The following is a 16,498-nucleotide window of genomic DNA, read 5'->3' on the forward strand; positions in this document are numbered from 1 at the left end:
TAACTACTACAGATCTGAGGATGATGGTTCAAACCAGCCAGGGCAGGAAAGTCTGTGAGACTCTAATCTCTAATAAACTACTCAGAAAAGGCTGGAAGTGAAATTTGGCTGAAGTGGTAAAGCACTTGCCTTGATTGAGCATAAAGAGGCTCACAGATAGTGCCCAGGCCCTGAATTCCAAGTCCCAGAAACAGCAAAAAATAAATAAGCAAAACAAGAGGTGGAAGGAGAAGAGAAAGATTGGGTTTTATGGTAGTCATATATTTTGTTGCTGTTGCTATGACAAATTACTTGACAGAAATAAATTAAGAGAAAAGATTTTTGTTGCTCAGTGTCACAGATTTCAGGCAATCATGGCAGAGCAGAACAACACATGATGGCCAGGGAGTTAGGGGGAGGGGTAAGAGATGGAAAGAGAAAGCCTGGTATTGCAGGATTCTCTTCTCCCCCCCCCACCCCCCCACCCCCCGCCACACACACTGCTTCAATTCCATATGGAAAGCCAGCCTGTGGGATGGTGCCACCCAAATGCAGGAGGGATTTCTGCTTCAGTTAATCTGCTATGGAAACCCCCAGACTCTCCCAGATTGGTGCTTTACTAATCAGCTGGGAGCATCTAAACCCAATCAAATCAATCCCAATTAAGCTCATCCTCAAGATTAACCATCACAGATGACTACTTCATTTGCCTCCAAATTTACCTTCCTCGTTCTCTCACAGCTCACCTATCATTGATCATTCTTGTTTTAATTGTGTGTGTGTGTGTGTGTGTGTGTGTGTATGTATGCACATGCACCTACATGTGTATGGACTTGTGCTTGATACTATGGCTTGAACTCAGGCTCTGGGAGCTCTCCCTTAGCTTTTGTGTCCAAGATAATGCCAGTGCCCTACCATTTGAGCCATGCCTCCACTTCTGGCTTTTTTGGTGGTTCATAGGAGATAAAAGTCTCACATGCTAGGCTCTGTTGGCTCACACTTGTAATTCTAGCTACTCAGGAGGCTAAAATCTGAGGGTTGAGGTTCAAAGCCAGCCAAAGCAGTGCAGTTATCTCCAATTAACAACCAGCTGTGATTTAAAGTGGTAGAGCACTAGCCTTGAGAAAAAAGAGCTCAAGGACAGCACCCAGGCCCTGAGTTCAAACTCCACGAATGACAAATAAAAAGTCTCATAAACTTTCCTGCCTGAGCTGACATTGAACTCTGATCCTTAGATCAGACTGGCATCCAGTCTCTGTGATAATGGATGTTCCTAAAATTGCCACAACTGTTTGGCTTTAATGGAGCCTGCAAGATGCAGCAGGGTGTAGAATGGCTCTGCCCAGTGGAAAGGGCAGAACTGGTCATCACCATAGGCTGAGTGGCTCAGACAACAGTTGTCTTCCCCTCCCCTGGGGTCCACATCAGTCAGGCCTTGGAACCTTCCAAAGTAGCTCTGTAAGTCACAAGGAGATGTTGTATATGGAGTTACTTAGTCAACTAATCCAGTAAACAATATCAGCAGGACCTAGCCGGATTTATGATGGGCTGCCAAGAGGACCTTTTGCTAAAGGAGATGTGCCTGCTTGTGGCTTCTGCTCACCACTGACCAGGCTTGAACAGGATCTGAGTACTGTCCCTGAGCTCTTTTGCTCAAGATTAGTACTCTATCACTTAGAGCCACACAGCTCCACTTCTGGTTTTCTGGTTGTTAATAGAAGATGAGAGTCTCACAGACTTTCCTGCCCAGGCTGCCTTTGAACCACAATCTGCAGACAGCTTCCTGAATAGCTAGGATCACAGGTGTGAGGTATCAGCACCCAGCCTTTTTTTTTTCCTGGAAACCTAGTTGTTCTGTGTGTATAATGGTAATGTTCTGAATATGTTTTGCAGTGTTCCCATTGTGTGTGTGTGTGTGTCTATGTATGTCTGCTATTCCTGGGGCTTTAACTCAGGGCCTGAGTACTGTCCCTAAGCTTTTTGGAATTTTTTTGCTCAAGGTTAATTCTCTGCCACTTGAGACACAACTCCATTGCTGGCCTTTTGGTGATTAGTTGAGTAGTTAGGAAATAGGCCTACGCCACCAATGCCCAATGAGAAAAAGGTACGTTTTACCAATACAAATATGCCTACATCCAATAGAAGCATGCACATTTCATGTCGGGTGCCCATGGCTCTTTTCTATAATCCTAGCTAATGTGTGAGCCACAGAGACAGGCTCTACCTCAGTTAAAAGCAGTCATTTTTCCTCACTTGCTTGTGTGAAGAATTTAGTGGCTGATGCCTATAATCCTCACTACTCAGGAGGTTAAGATCTGTGGATCACAGTTCAAACACAGCCTGCGCAGGAAAGTCCCTGTGAGACTCTTATCTCCAATGAGCCACTCAAAAACCAGAAGTGGAGCTGTGGCTCAAGTGGTAGAGTGCTAGCATTGAGAACAAAAACTCATGGACAGAACCCAGGTCAAAAGTTCAAGCCCCAGAACTAGAAAAAAAAAAAATTCTTGCATAGTGCAGAAGTGAAAGTATGTATGAATAAGTTCAACACTCAGGAGGCTGAGGCAGGAAGATCAAGTGTTTGAGGCCTGGACTATGTAGTTTAGTTTGAAGCCATCATACAATGCATAGTAAGATCATATTTCACAAAATACAAACAAAAGGATTCCTACGTGATGAATACAGTGCACTTTCCTCTCCAGCCATCCATGTAGATTTGAAGACACAAAATAAGTATTAATCTTCTCAGGGACAGCTGATATCGGTATCTGTGGTCCAAGCCACTACTGGCAGCAAGAAGGGTATTAAAAGCCTATTTCCTGCCTTGATTAAGATTCCTTTCTAAGCCAGGTGCCAGTGGTTCATATCTATAATCCTAGCTACTCAGGAGTTTGAAATCTGAGAATAAAGGTTCAAAGCCAGCTGGGGCAGGAAACTCTAGGGGCCCTTATTTCCAATCAAGCAACCCCCCAAAAGCTAGAAAAGGAGGTGTCACTCAAGTGGTAGGACACTCAAGTGGTAGCACAAAAGCTTGAATTCAAGCCCCAGGATTGATTGGTACACACAAAAATTTTTCCTATGGACCCTTCCTTCTCTTTGGGCTCTGCATGCAGGCCATGAAACATGTTTGGTGTAGATTCAGAACCACCGCTGCTTGTGTGGGTGCTGATGATACCCATTGACCAACTCCCTCTGACCCTTTTACCATTTCCCTGGTTCGTTGGCCTGCTGTGGGCTCTGCTCCTCAGCACTCAACAACTGTGGATTTCTTCAGAGGAGAAAGCAAGCTAGAGGAGTGACCAACCTGAATGGGGCAGGAAGAGAACTTGTTCACTGCAACTCAAGCCTTTCCTACAAGTTCAGGCTTGCACAGAACCCCACATCACCCCTTTACTTAGCCTCCTGTTCTTCTGCTTCTGATCCTTCTGGAACATGATACACCTTACATATAATCATTTCAGGGACTCCCTGGGAACCTGAAGGCAGCATCACATTGCTGTCTAGTCTTCCTCTCTGTCCACATACTGTCTTCACTGAGTATATCCCCCCTTCCTCAGCATTCCTTCAGTCTCCCCATGGAAGTGCATCTTAGTGACATGGGCAGGCAAAAGAGAGTCACTCTGTCTGTTGCATCTACTGTGTGTGTGTCTGTGTGTGTGTCTGTGTGTGTATCTGTGTGTGTGTCTGTGTGTGTATCTGTGTGTGTGTCTGTGTGTGTGTCTGTGTCTCTGCGTGTGCGTGTGTGTGTGTGTGTGTGTGTGTGTGTGTGTGTGTGTGTTTCCCCTAAGGTTTGAACTCCAGATCTGGGTGATGCCCCTATGCTTTTCTGTTCAAGGCTAGTGCTCTACCACTTGAGCCACAGTTCCATGTTCAGATTTTTGGTAGTAAAATGTAAATAGATAAGATTCCACTGGCTTTCCTTCCCAGGCTGTCTTTGAACCAGGATCCTCAGATCTCAGCCTCCTGAGTAGCTAGGATTATAGGTGTGAGCCACTGAGGCCCAGCTCAGTAATTTTTTTAAGTGCACTTTAGTGATCTCATCTTCATTACATCTGTAATGATACTATTTCCAAACAACATCATATTCTGAGATAACTGATATTAGGATTTCAAAATATGAATTTTGATAATCAATACATGGATTGTGCTTTTCATGTTGCTTTTTTTTTTTTGTGCTAATGCTGTGGCTTGAACTGAAGGCCAGTAGCTTTTTTTCCTGAGGGATAGCATTCTACCACTAGTGCCACAGCTACACTTCTGACCTTTTCTTAGTTGACTAGAGATAAGCGTCTCATGGACTTTGTTGCCTTGGCTGGCTTTGAACCTCACTCCTCAGATTTCAGCCTCAGAGGTAGCCAGAATTACAGGTATGAGCCACCTAGTTTTGTGCTGCTTTTTAAAATTTATTTTCACTTTATGAAATTACATATTTGCTCATGGTCACAAAATGAATGAGGGAAAATTTGAATTGTCAACTAGATTTTCTGATTCAACAGCCTGTGCTTTCCCTCTCCAGTGACAATTATCTGATTGTCTAAGAACTTTTTAGATTTCCATAGTACACACTATTCCCACTACCTTCCAGACTGAGGCTACATGTTGTTTGTCTTTATGATTTTCTTATTGGCTTTCCTTTCATGTAACCTAATTTACACATTTATATAACCTGTTTTCTTCCTGTGGGCATTGCATTTACAAACTTGTGTCATGTCATACTTTACTGTTACTTGATCCTCCTCCTCTTCCTCCTCCTCCTATTATTCTTATGACTCTGAGGTAGGAATGTCATTATGATATCCAGGTTGATTTCAATCTCCTGAGCTCAAGTGGTTTTCCCTCAGACTCCCAAATAGCTGGGACTATAGGTACACAGCATTATGTTTGGTTTCTCCTTTATTATTGTTATAAAGATAACCCATGCCTTTTTTGTTTCATTTTGTTTTCATTTTGTGATGGTCCTGGAGCTTGAACTCCAGGCCTGAATGCAGTTCTAAAACTTTTTGGTCCAGGCTAGTGCTCGTGCTCTACCAATTTAGGCCACTGCTCCACTTCCAGAATTTTGGTGATTAATTCATGGATTTTCCTGCTTGGGTTGTTTTTGAGCTATGATCCTCAGATCTCAACCTCCTGAATAGTTAGGATTATAAGCCAAGAGCGAGTCATTGGCACCTGGCTTGAGCACATTCTTTTTCTTTGCAGGGGGCGGGGGGAAGCAGGGGGTCCAGTCGTGGGGCCTGAACTCAGGGCCTGGGCACTGTCCCTCAGCTCTTCAGCTCAAGGCTAGTGCTATACCACTTGAGCCACAGTGTCACTTCCAGCCTTTTTTCTTTTCTTCTTATGTGGTGTTGAGGAATCGAACCCAGGGCCTCATGTAGGCAAGGCAAGCTTTCTACCCTGAGCCACCTTCCCAGCCCTGAGCACATTGTGTGTGTGTGTGTGTGTGTGTGTGTGTGTGTGTGTGTGTGTGTGTGTGTGTGTGTGTGTGTGTGTGTGTTGTGGGGCTTGAACTCTGGGCTTGGGCACTATCCCTGAGCTCTTCAGCTTAAGGCGAGCACTCTACCGCTTGAGTCACAGTGCCACTTCTGATTTTCTAGTGGTTAATTGGAGATAAGAGTCTCAGACTTTTCTGCCTGGGCTGGCTTTGAACCGTGATCCTCAGATCTCAGCCTCCTGAGTAGCTAGGATTACAGGCATGAGCCACTGGAGCCCAGCTTCCTGAACACATTCTTTTTTTTGTTTTGTTTTGTTTTGTTTTGTTTTGTTTTTGGGTCTGGTTGTGAGGCCTGAACTCTGGGCCTGGGCACTGTCCCTCAGCTCTTCAGCTCAAGGCTAGCGCTCTACCACTTGAGCCACAGCGCCACTTCCAGCTTTTCTCTTTTTGCTTATGTGGTGCTGAGGAATTGAACCCAGGGCCTCATGCATGCAAGGCAAGTGCTCTGCCACTGAGCCACCTTCCCAGCCCCTGAACACATTGTTTATGAAAGCATCTCCCCATGGCAAGGGACTCAATTAGATGATCTTTTGGCCACATTCTTCATGTTTCAATCTCCCAGTAGAGAAGACATAGGTTTGTACAGCTTAATAGCAGGCAGAGTCACAGGAGCTCTTCAATCGCTTACTGTTTTCTCCCGCTAGCCTTTGCTTTTGAAGATGATATCTTTTTTAAAATCCCTCACCTAGGAGTGGGGTGTATGGGTGTGTGTGTGTGTGCATGCGAGTGTGTGCGTGCACGCATGCATGTGTATGCCCATGTGCAATGAATGCACTCACATACTGTCCCTTGTTAATTTGATCATTTCTAAGCTCTCACATATCTCTTTGAATTCATTCGCTCAGAGCACATGGTGCCACCAAATAGGCATGCTCAACAAATAGATACATCCTGGAGAACCCCACAGCAGACCTTTTCCCCCATGCCAGTCAATAAGACACACATTATATGTACTTCAATTTTATCTTTAATTTTGCTGGCTGCCTGACTGCCTTTGTCCCCCAAATTCAGTTTCTGGAATTAGACTAATCTTAATGCAGCAAGATACCAAGTTTATGGATAGAAGTGCCCTTATTTTTCTAAGATCTGATTACAAGTAACTAAGTGGAAAGAAAATGAAGATAAGCATATGTGGAATTAAAAGCTGTAACCTAGATAATGAATGTTCAAGATGCCTGGTAAACTTGGGATGTATACACAACAGAGATATGAAGTAAAGTGTCTTTGAATAAAGTTGTAGGATTTTGGGTGTGGAATGAATAGTCATTTAAAGAATGAAGATGAGAGTCAGACTGAAGTTAAGAACAGATTGGTGTGCTAACATTACCTATTGCAGGCGCTACTTATTCTTCTCTAATCTGAGATGCCACTGTTAACATCAAACTACTTCTGTGCTGGGGAGGGCTTTTGGGTTCTTGATCTTGCTCCATTAAGAGATCTGAACAGTTTGGAAAGAAGTATTTTTAAGTGTAATTGAAAAAAACTTGAACATAAAACAGGCTATTCCATTGGGATCTCAGAAAACAATTCTTCCAGTCCTGTCTGTCCACTATATCCCCTAAGTTTCCACTTAAGCAATATCATTTCAAACATTTACTCATTCAAAATGGATAAATCTTCCATTCAATGCCACATACTATTCTAGGACTAGAGGATAGAGCAACACATTGAAAAATGAGTTCTTAAACACAACAGCCAGGTACCCGTGGCTCAGGCCTGTAATCTAGCTATTTAGGAGGCTGAGTTCTGAGGATCCTGGTTCAAAGCCAACCCCAGCAGGAATGTCCATGAGACTCTAATTAACCACCAGAAAACTAAGTTGCACTGTGGCTCAAGTGGTAGAGTCCTAGGCTTGAGCTGAATAGCTGAGGAACAGCACCCAGAGTTCAAGACCCATGACTGACAAAACAGAAAAAAGAAAAAGAAATAGACCAGGGAGCTTATCTTACAGTAGCAAAAGCTAAGCACCCATTATATCTGCTCTGGCTTACTAAGGTTCGGAATCAGAGATGTTCTCAGACTCATTGCCCGTGGAGTGACTCAGACCTGCACTTCCCAGTTAGGTTAGCAAGAATTAAAATGGGTAGTAGTAGGTTAGTAGTGGTGGTTGTGGGGTTTATGAAATACATGGGGAATAACCCAATATTTATAAACTACCACATCTACCATTTACAGTCTGGATGTAGCCTAAGGGCATACAGCAAATGAAGAAAACACTACAGCTTTTTAAGAAATCTGAGTTTTTAAAGACCTTTTTTGGTGTTTAAAGAACATAATTTAAAACAAAAAACCCCACCATATCTGCCACATAACTAACTACTTACATTCTCCCTTTCCAAGGGACAGAAATTCCACAGAGAAGTGGGAAACAGGTACAGAGCTATCTCCTCTCCTCTACTGTAATTGTAGAGATGTCTGCCTACTAGGCTTCCATTTTTCTCTCACAAACAAGACAACAGTCAAGCTAGTATTAGTGGAACTCAGTATGGTGAGGGTAAAATACTATAGAAGCATTTACAAAAACTGCAATGAAATAGGTTAAAATTATTTTAGGAAGGAGAGTGGATAAGGAAGAATGATGAAGTGAGGTCAGTGAAGTAAATTATATTCTTTTATTACAATGTCACCATGAAACTCCCCTGTACAGCTGAAGTATGTTAATAAAACTACTTGTTTTTAGAAAAGAGCAGTTGATAGCCAATGTCCTACAAAATGGCGAAACCACAGGTACTTATATCCTAAAATCAGCAAGAAGATAAATAGGTCTACTCTTGCCACTTTGAAGTTGTACTTTTATTTTTTTTCCTTGTTCTGTTTTCTTTTATTTTAATTTTAATTTTAATTTTTTGTGAACATACTGTACAGAGGGGTTACAATTACATGGGCAAGATAATGAGTACATTTCTTATCAAGCATTGCAGCCTCCTCCTTTGTTTACCCTTCACATCTCTTCCCAGCCTCCCCGCACACTCCCCCCAGCACCAAAGTTGTAAAGTTCATTTTCGACATGACAACTTGTACTTCTCATAGTTGCAACGGGTCCACCTGTATCCTTAAACAACTTGTTTTTCCCCATCTCCTCCACAAATTATACCTACATCAAATATAGTGAAAGCAGGGGTTATACTGTGGGGGAGGGACATACAAAGCAACAAAGAAATAATCTTATAAATGCGTTAGAAACACATGCATGAAAGAAAAAAACATTAAAATACATATCTAAGGGTTCATTTTCCTGACATCACATTATCTGACCTTTTCCGCTTGACTCATACATATACTAGATATTGCAAATAAGGGAAACCATGGGACCTATGTTTCTTTGGGCTTGGCTTACTTCACTTAATATAATTTTTTCCAAGCCTTTTCATTTCCTAACAAATGGGGCAATGTCATTCTTTCTGATGGAGGCATAGAATTCCATTGTGTATATATACCACATTTTCTTGATCCATTCATCTACTGAGGGGCATCTGGGTTGGTTCCAGATCTTAGCTATGGTAAATAATGCTGCAATAAGCATAGTTGTGCTGGTAGCTTTAGTGTGGTCTTGTTTGTAAACATTTAGGTAAATGCCCAAAAGTGGGATTGCTGGGTCATAGGGGAGCTCTATGTGGAGTCTTTTGAGGAACCTCCATACTGCTTTCCAAAGTAGTTGAACAAGTTTACACTCCCACCAACAATGCAGTAAGGTTCCCTTCTGTCCACATCCCCTCCAGCATCTGTTGTTAGAGTTCTTGAATTTTGCCATTCTAACTGGGGTGAGGTGGTATCTCAATGTTGTTTTGATTTGCATTTCTTTTATGGCTAGGGAGGTTGAGCATTTCTTCATGTGTCTATTGGCCATCCTTCTTTCTTCTTGAGAGAAGTTTCTCTTCAAGTCTTTAGTCCACTTATTTATTGGGCAGTTGTTTCTTTGAGGATTTGTTGTTGGGGGATTTAATTTTTTGAGTTCCAAGTATATTTTGGATATGAGACCCTTGTCTGTTGTATGGCTAGTGAAGATTTTCTCCCAATCCGTGGGCTTTCTATTGATCTTGCTAGCTATGTCCTTTGCCATGCAGAAGCACTGCAATGAAGTTGCACTTTTAAAGTTGCTAGCAAGGTCAATTTGATGATAGAAATTTAAGTATCTAGGTAGATAGGAAGGAGTGCAATTATCTTTGGTGCAGATAACATTGTCTTTTTATTTGTGCCATCCTGGGCCTACAACTCAGGGATAGCGTGCTGTCCCGAGCTTTTTACTCAAGGTTACAGCTTTCCCACTTCAGCTGCAGCTCTACTTCTGCTTTTGATGGTTAATTGGAGATAAGATTCTCAGGTACGTCTTTCCCCAGACTGGCTTCCAAAGTCAGCCTCCTGAGTAGCTAGAATTATAGTCAGCAGCCACTGGCTCCCAAAGCTAACATTTTATTTAGAAAATCACAAGGATTCACTAAAATTTATTATTTTTAATAACTGAGTAACTGAGATCAATGAAGTAACAGTGTATAATGTATGCATAAAAATAATTGGACTTGGGGCTGGGAAGGTGGCTCAGTGGTAGAGAGCGCTTGCCTTGCATGCATGAGGCCCTGGGTTTGATTTCTCAGCACCACGTAAGCAAAAAGAAAAAAGCTGGAAGTGGCACTGTGGCTCAAGTGGTAGAGTGCTAGCCTTGAGCTGAAAAGCTAAGGGACAGCACCCAGGCCCAGAGTTCAGGCCCCACAACTGGACCCCCCCCCTGCAAAAAAATTGGACTTACATTTTGAGCAATGAACAATTTAAAACTAATACAGGGAGTCAGTTCTGTTTATAGTAGTATAAAAATAGAACACTTAAAAATTAATGTATCAAAAAATGTAACCTTGAACAAGGAAAACTACATTAGACAGCAAATCTTGAAAGCAACCCAGTGTTTACTTGATCCTATTCTTGCCTCTCAATTTACTTTTACAGAAAGAAACTATTATTATATTTATATTATTCATTTTTACTTATATTACTATATTTATAATAATATATTATTGCATGCACTCATGTAAATCCAAATATGCCCCACAATCTCCATTTTTATGAGGAATAGCTCAGGTCCACAAGAGGCATGGAAAACCCATACACTGAAGGACTGAATATCAGGCATGAAAGTTCCTACCCAATCCTTCCCAATCATGTGTGTAAAGGACCATCAAAAATCACAATAAACATTTAAGAAAGAAGCATTGAATCTCTGATATGAGGGAGGGAGGCAAAAGATTTATTCCACAGTCTAATGGATTGGTTCTGGGAAGACAAGTCTGACGTCCTGTAGCTATGTAGCCTAGAGTTACTGAGAGGAATTTTCAGTATCAGAGAAGAGGTAAGAACTCAAATACACAGTAGGACATGCAAAACAGAATGACAAAAACAGACTGATTTGGGACAAAGACTCAAGCTTCACATCATGCTAAACTTCATGGCTCTACCCAAACCCACATTCATTCTGATCCCTACAAACCACCCTCTCTTTAAAAGAGTAATGGAGGTGACATACCAGGCTCTAAGAAATCCCCTGTAAGGGAATGTTTCAGTAGTTAGCTGAAGAAATTTATTAAAGGAAAGGCAAGTAGAGCCCAGCAAATGCTCACAGACAGTGGCCAAGCTCTCAGTTCAAGCCACAGGACCAACAGCAAGTAGAAGAAAAAAAAAAACAAAGGAAAGGCAAATTTCAGAAACAAATAACCAGCAACTCCTTAAGAGTTCATAGATGGAATTTGGAAATTTCTGAGAAATTGTTAATTTCAAGAAATCTAAATTGACACAATATTTTACTGTACTTCGCAATCATGCTACTTTATTCCAGTGTATACATTAGCACAGTTGAAAATGGTCCAAGAATCATTTATTGGCTGTAAATACTTTTTGAAAGTGAGAGGGGAGATACTCTAAAATTTAAGGCAAAACAGTAATTTAGAGTCAGCAAAACATATATGTTAAGCAAAAATATAAGCATAAGCAACAGAATCTCATAATCTCTATTGCATTATTATAATTAAGAATTAAAATAGGAAATTATGTACTATTCCCAAAACAGTTCCATTATCTGGCTAGTGTCACAATATTTCAGGAGGCAAACAGTGATTTTCAGGAAGAAACTCATTTTAGCTGCCACAGTTGGGAGACAAAGGTCACTATGCATTGAGACCTAGGGTCTGACACTGGTCCAAGCCCTGTCTAAGCCCACTTTCTCTAGGATGTCCCCACATTGTGGGAATTGTAGTCTCCATTGGAGCACAGATTCTTTGAAAGTGGTGTGTGGTTTATTTGAGCAGAAGAACCTACTGCATGTGTACCTCTCCACCCACTGTTGGTGTTTTCACTTTGCAAATTCTAGCTTTTTTCCCTTTGCCTTGCTGCTGGAAGTGTTCTGAAGTACTATAGTTGGAGCCCCAAGGCAGGTGCCCAGACTCTCTTCAGTGGACCTTGACAACTATGACTTGAAGGGATCCCAGGCTGTGGAACTGATGTCAGGTAAGAAGCCCGAGCTGAGTGCAGGACGTGCCCTCCACGTGTTTCTCTGGTCAGGACTTCATGATGTGTTTGTGGTTCATGAGTTTGCACTGCCATTAGTGTATGTGCCTCCAGACATCTGAACGTGGCTCCCAAAGTTCTGAGAGCAAATTAGGTATTTCTCCAGACTAGGAGAGCTGGGAGCTGTGCATTAATATTCCATGACCAAGAGATTCTGCTGTTAACCCATGTGACTTTATTCACTTTGCCCAGCTCTAAGATGAGCACAGTAACAATTCCAGTGAAATTGTGCAGTGTGTGTCTGCCTTGAGTCCATTTATATTGCATTTGTATTTTAGGGTTCTTTGTTGTTTCTCCTACAGGTGTCTGCTCTGCTCCTGCCTTGTTAGCCTTTTTAGCACTTCTGGCTTCAGTTCAAATATGTTTGTACATGAGCTTTTGTCTAGAGACAGTTCTACATGGGATATTGGAATAGTGTGTGGTGGTGCTGTATTTTTAGGAATGAAGCCTAGCAATGTTTGAAGGAAGGCACCCTATGAATTGGAATCTCCCTCCTGAAAGAACAGACCTTGTCAACTCTGACAAGCCTTAAAGAGCAAAGGCAGAAAAGCACAGGAAGGGTTAAATGTTTTTAGCTTTCCTTGCTTTAAACAAAAATCGGTTCTACTTCCCAGAGCACAAAATTCACATGGAACTCTTTTCCCCAACAATCTCAATCACTTGGTGCTGTTGGAAAGTTTAGACCAACTTTCAGGAGTGGTAGGCAACTGGACTGAGGAATGAGCCAGAGCCTAGTTATCACAGGGGATATGAGGCTGTGGTTTGGTGTGGAGGGATCACTGTCACAGCTGAAAGTATCTGTCTATGTACTAATCCCTAAATCTATTCTCATTGATTTATTCAGCTTTTCCTGCTATCACTTCCAGTATGTGATCTCTCAAACTTACTCCAAATGTGCCATCTCTGGAATTGCCAATGCTAGATCTAGTATATTCCTTCTTCCTGCCTATTCAGGAAGTGTTAGTCAAGGGTCCTTGGCCTTACTAAAAAACTTACAAAAGCAAACTTGAGGTAATATATTTTGCTCAAGGTTGTATGAGTTGTAGATTTTACATATTCTCAAGTGTTACCTAGTGTTACCCTTTTTGGCACAATCTGCCTACAGAAGTATTATTTCACTTAGGAAATTCTGTTTAGGAATTAAAATAAATGAAGCATAAACACTCCTTTAAAATATCTTATAGAAACGTGTTGAACCAGTTTTTATCCTCTGCATATCCTATGGCTTTTGCAACTTTAAAATGTTACTAACATGGATATACTCTACTTTATTTATTTGGTCTTTGACAAATTCCAATTTCTCTGATTTGAGCCTATTTTACATCGCTTAAAATGAGAGAGACTGACAACATGTATTCCAAAACAATTGATAAAATATATTTTAAATGTAATGCAATGCCAGTTTGTTCTGTGCTAGTGGTCTCTCTTAAACTGAGTGCCTGAGCACTGACCATGAGCTTCTTTTGCTCAAAGGTAATGTTCTACCACTTAAGCCACATCTCACTACCAGCTATTTTTGGTAGTTTATTAGAGATAAGAGTCTCCCAGACTTTCCTGCCCCAGCTGGCTTCAATCTGTGATCCTAAGATCTCAGACTTGAGTAGCTCAGGTTACACCCTTCAGCAACCAGAGCTCAGTTACAATGCCCTCTTTTAAATACAGATTATATTGCTAATAAACCAGTCTGAAATAGAAAATTTTAAAATTTTCAGAAGGGATGTTCAGTCACTAATATATATATGAGAATAGTCCAAATTACAAAGCATAAAGAAAATATCCCACCCTGACATTCATAACACTCCTGGTCTCAAGCATTGTGAATACAGACACTTAGAGCATACAGTATTTTTTTTAAAGTAAGAAAACATTCTTGTGATGTAGAAAAACCAAATACTAATGTGCAAACATTGTTTTAAATGATTTATCTTTCCTAACACAACCTAACTGAAGTCTACAGAGTAGATTTTCAGTTTCTTTAAATGTCAGTGTAAAATTCATTTTATTTTAAGAATTTCCATTCTGCATTATTGTGTTAAAAAAAACAGCATTGTGGATAATAGCTTTTCCTGTGTAATAATCCAACAAGTACAAACAAAAGGACAAAGCTATTTAATTTGTTTTTTGTTTTGTTTTATGGATCTACATTTGGGGTGTCCTCAGCTTGGTATTTTGTTTTATATTGTTTAAGTAACATGTAAGACTTTAATCTTATGGTTCCTTGGTTGAAGATGGTTTGTGGGGATTCTGTTATTCCTATGACCACTATTTTATGTTGCATCATTTTTTAAAATATTTTTTATTGTGAAAATACTGTACAGAGGGGTTACAATTACATGGGCAAGATAATGAGTACATTTCTTATCAAGCATTGTAGCCTCCTCCTTTGTTTACACTTCCCATCCCTTCCCATAATCCCTCCCCCCACCTAATCCTCCCCCCCCCAAGTTGTAAAGTTCGTTTTTTGACATGACAATTTGTACTTCTCATTGTTGCAACAGGTCCACCTGTATCCTTATTTAAACAACTTTTTTTTCCCCTTCCCCTCCACAAATTATACCGACATCAAATACAGTGAAAGCAGGGGTTATACTGTGGGGGAGGGACACACAAAACAATAAAGAAATAATCTTATAAATGTGTTAGAAACAAATGAAAGAAAAAAAACATTTAAATACATACCATACCGTAGGGTTCATTTTCCTAACATCACCTTATCTGACCTTTTCTGCTTGACTCATACATATACTAGATATTGCAAATAAGGGAAACCATAGGACCTATGTTGCTTGGCTTACTTCATTTAATATAATTTTTTCCAAGTCTTTCCATTTCCTAACAAATGGGGCAATGTCATTCTTTCTGATGGAGGCATAGAATTCCCTTGTGTATATATACCACATTTTCTTGATCCATTCATCTACTGAGGGGCATCTGGGTTGGTTCCATATCTTAGCTATGGTAAATAATGCTGCAATAAACATAAGTTGTGCTGGTAGCTTTAGTGTGGTCTTGTTTGTAAACATTTAGGTAAATGCCCAGAAGTGGGATTGCTGGGTCATAGGGGAGCTCTATGTGGAGTCTTTTGAGGAACCTCCATACTACTTTCCAAAGTGGTTGAACAAGTTTACACTCCCACCAACAATGCAGTAAGGTTCCCTTCTGTCCACATCCCCCCAGCATCTGTTGTTATTAGAGTTCTTGATTTTTGCCATGTTGCATCATTTATTAAGCCCTTTATATCCAGCAGGATGGCTGAGGTTCTTCATATGAATATTTAAGAATGTGAGGGACTTCACAATCTGTGTTTATATCATTTTTATTGATGTCTCTTTGGCCAAAGCAGGTTAAATGGTAAATTGCAAGTCATTGCACAAAGTACTCTGAGTATTTGGGTACAGGTAAATGTGCCACTTAAGAACCATTATTGAAACATTAGAACACCAGAAATAAGTCTTATATACACTTTTCCTGCATAACTTTGGATGAAAAATACGAAGTTATAACATATATGCTTTCTAGGGTGTTTAAATATGTAAGTGAATGAAGTAGAGCATAAATGCTCAATGGAGTCTAAGATAGCTTTGCATTAATAAAATATTTCATATGTGCCTAAGTGTATTTCAGTAATAACTACTTTTAGTGAAGATAGGATGTGTTTTTTTTATTTCATATTTTTGTGGGAGCATTAGGTTTTACAAATTCTATATGTATGTTAACCTAAAAATGAATTGCTTTTATAGGATCCAGCTACCAATTTATGGACCGTGGATTTGTCTTTAGTGAAGAATTTAATGCTCTACTTGATACAGAAAAGTACTTCTCCCATAAGAAGTCTTTATGCTTTTCCAGCCTGTGTATAATGTTTTGAGAAGGAAAATCTGGGGCACAATCACATAGGTCCTTTCCAGACTACCTCATTTGCCTTCTCTCCCTGCCATGCTTCCAGAACCTTCTGTTCATTGTCAACAGCATAAAGGAATGAGAGGATCTCTGGTGAGTTGCTTTTTATTTCTCACTTTTTTTTTTTTTTTTTTTTGGTCGGTGATGGGGCCTGAACTCTGGGCCTGGACATTGTCCCTCAGCTCTTGAGCTCAATGTTAGCATTCTACCACTTGAGCCACAGTGCCACTTCCAGCTTTTTCTGCTTATGTGGGTGCTGAGGTATCAAACCCAGGGCCTCATGCATTCAAGGCAAGCACTCTACCACTGAGCCACCTTCCCAGCCCCTCACCTTTTTTTTTTTTTTTTTGGTCGGTCATGAGGCTTGAACTCCAGGCCTGGACGCTGTCCCTAACCTATTCAGCTCAAGGCTAGCACTCTGCCACTTGAGCCACAGTGCCACTTCCGTTTTTTCTGGTGTTTTTTTGGAGATAAGAGTCTCACAGGGACTTTCCTGCCCAGGCTGGTTTTAAGCCATGATCCTCTTATCTCAGCCTCCTGAGTAGCTAGGATTGCAGGTCTCTGCCACCAGCACCTGGCACG

The 16,498-nt window shown here is 40.8% G+C and overlaps 1 protein-coding gene across 1 annotated transcript in view; it reads left to right on the top strand.

The window, feature by feature from the left end:
* The window catches only part of LOC138808600 (zinc finger protein 25-like), a 55,648-nt gene that overhangs the window by 21,637 nt on the left and 17,513 nt on the right, over positions 1–16,498 (top strand). The window contains exons 5-6 of the mRNA XM_069994898.1: positions 11,820–11,956; positions 15,757–16,009. Of these exons, the coding sequence (XP_069850999.1) occupies positions 15,953–16,009 (57 nt within the window). The 5' untranslated portion in view covers positions 11,820–11,956; positions 15,757–15,952. The remainder of the gene's footprint in view (positions 1–11,819; positions 11,957–15,756; positions 16,010–16,498) is intronic.

Source organism: Dipodomys merriami, unplaced genomic scaffold (assembly GCF_024711535.1).
Source record: "Dipodomys merriami isolate MVZ:Mamm:240054 unplaced genomic scaffold, mDipMer1.0.p SCAF_458, whole genome shotgun sequence".
NCBI lineage: Eukaryota > Metazoa > Chordata > Mammalia > Rodentia > Heteromyidae > Dipodomys > Dipodomys merriami.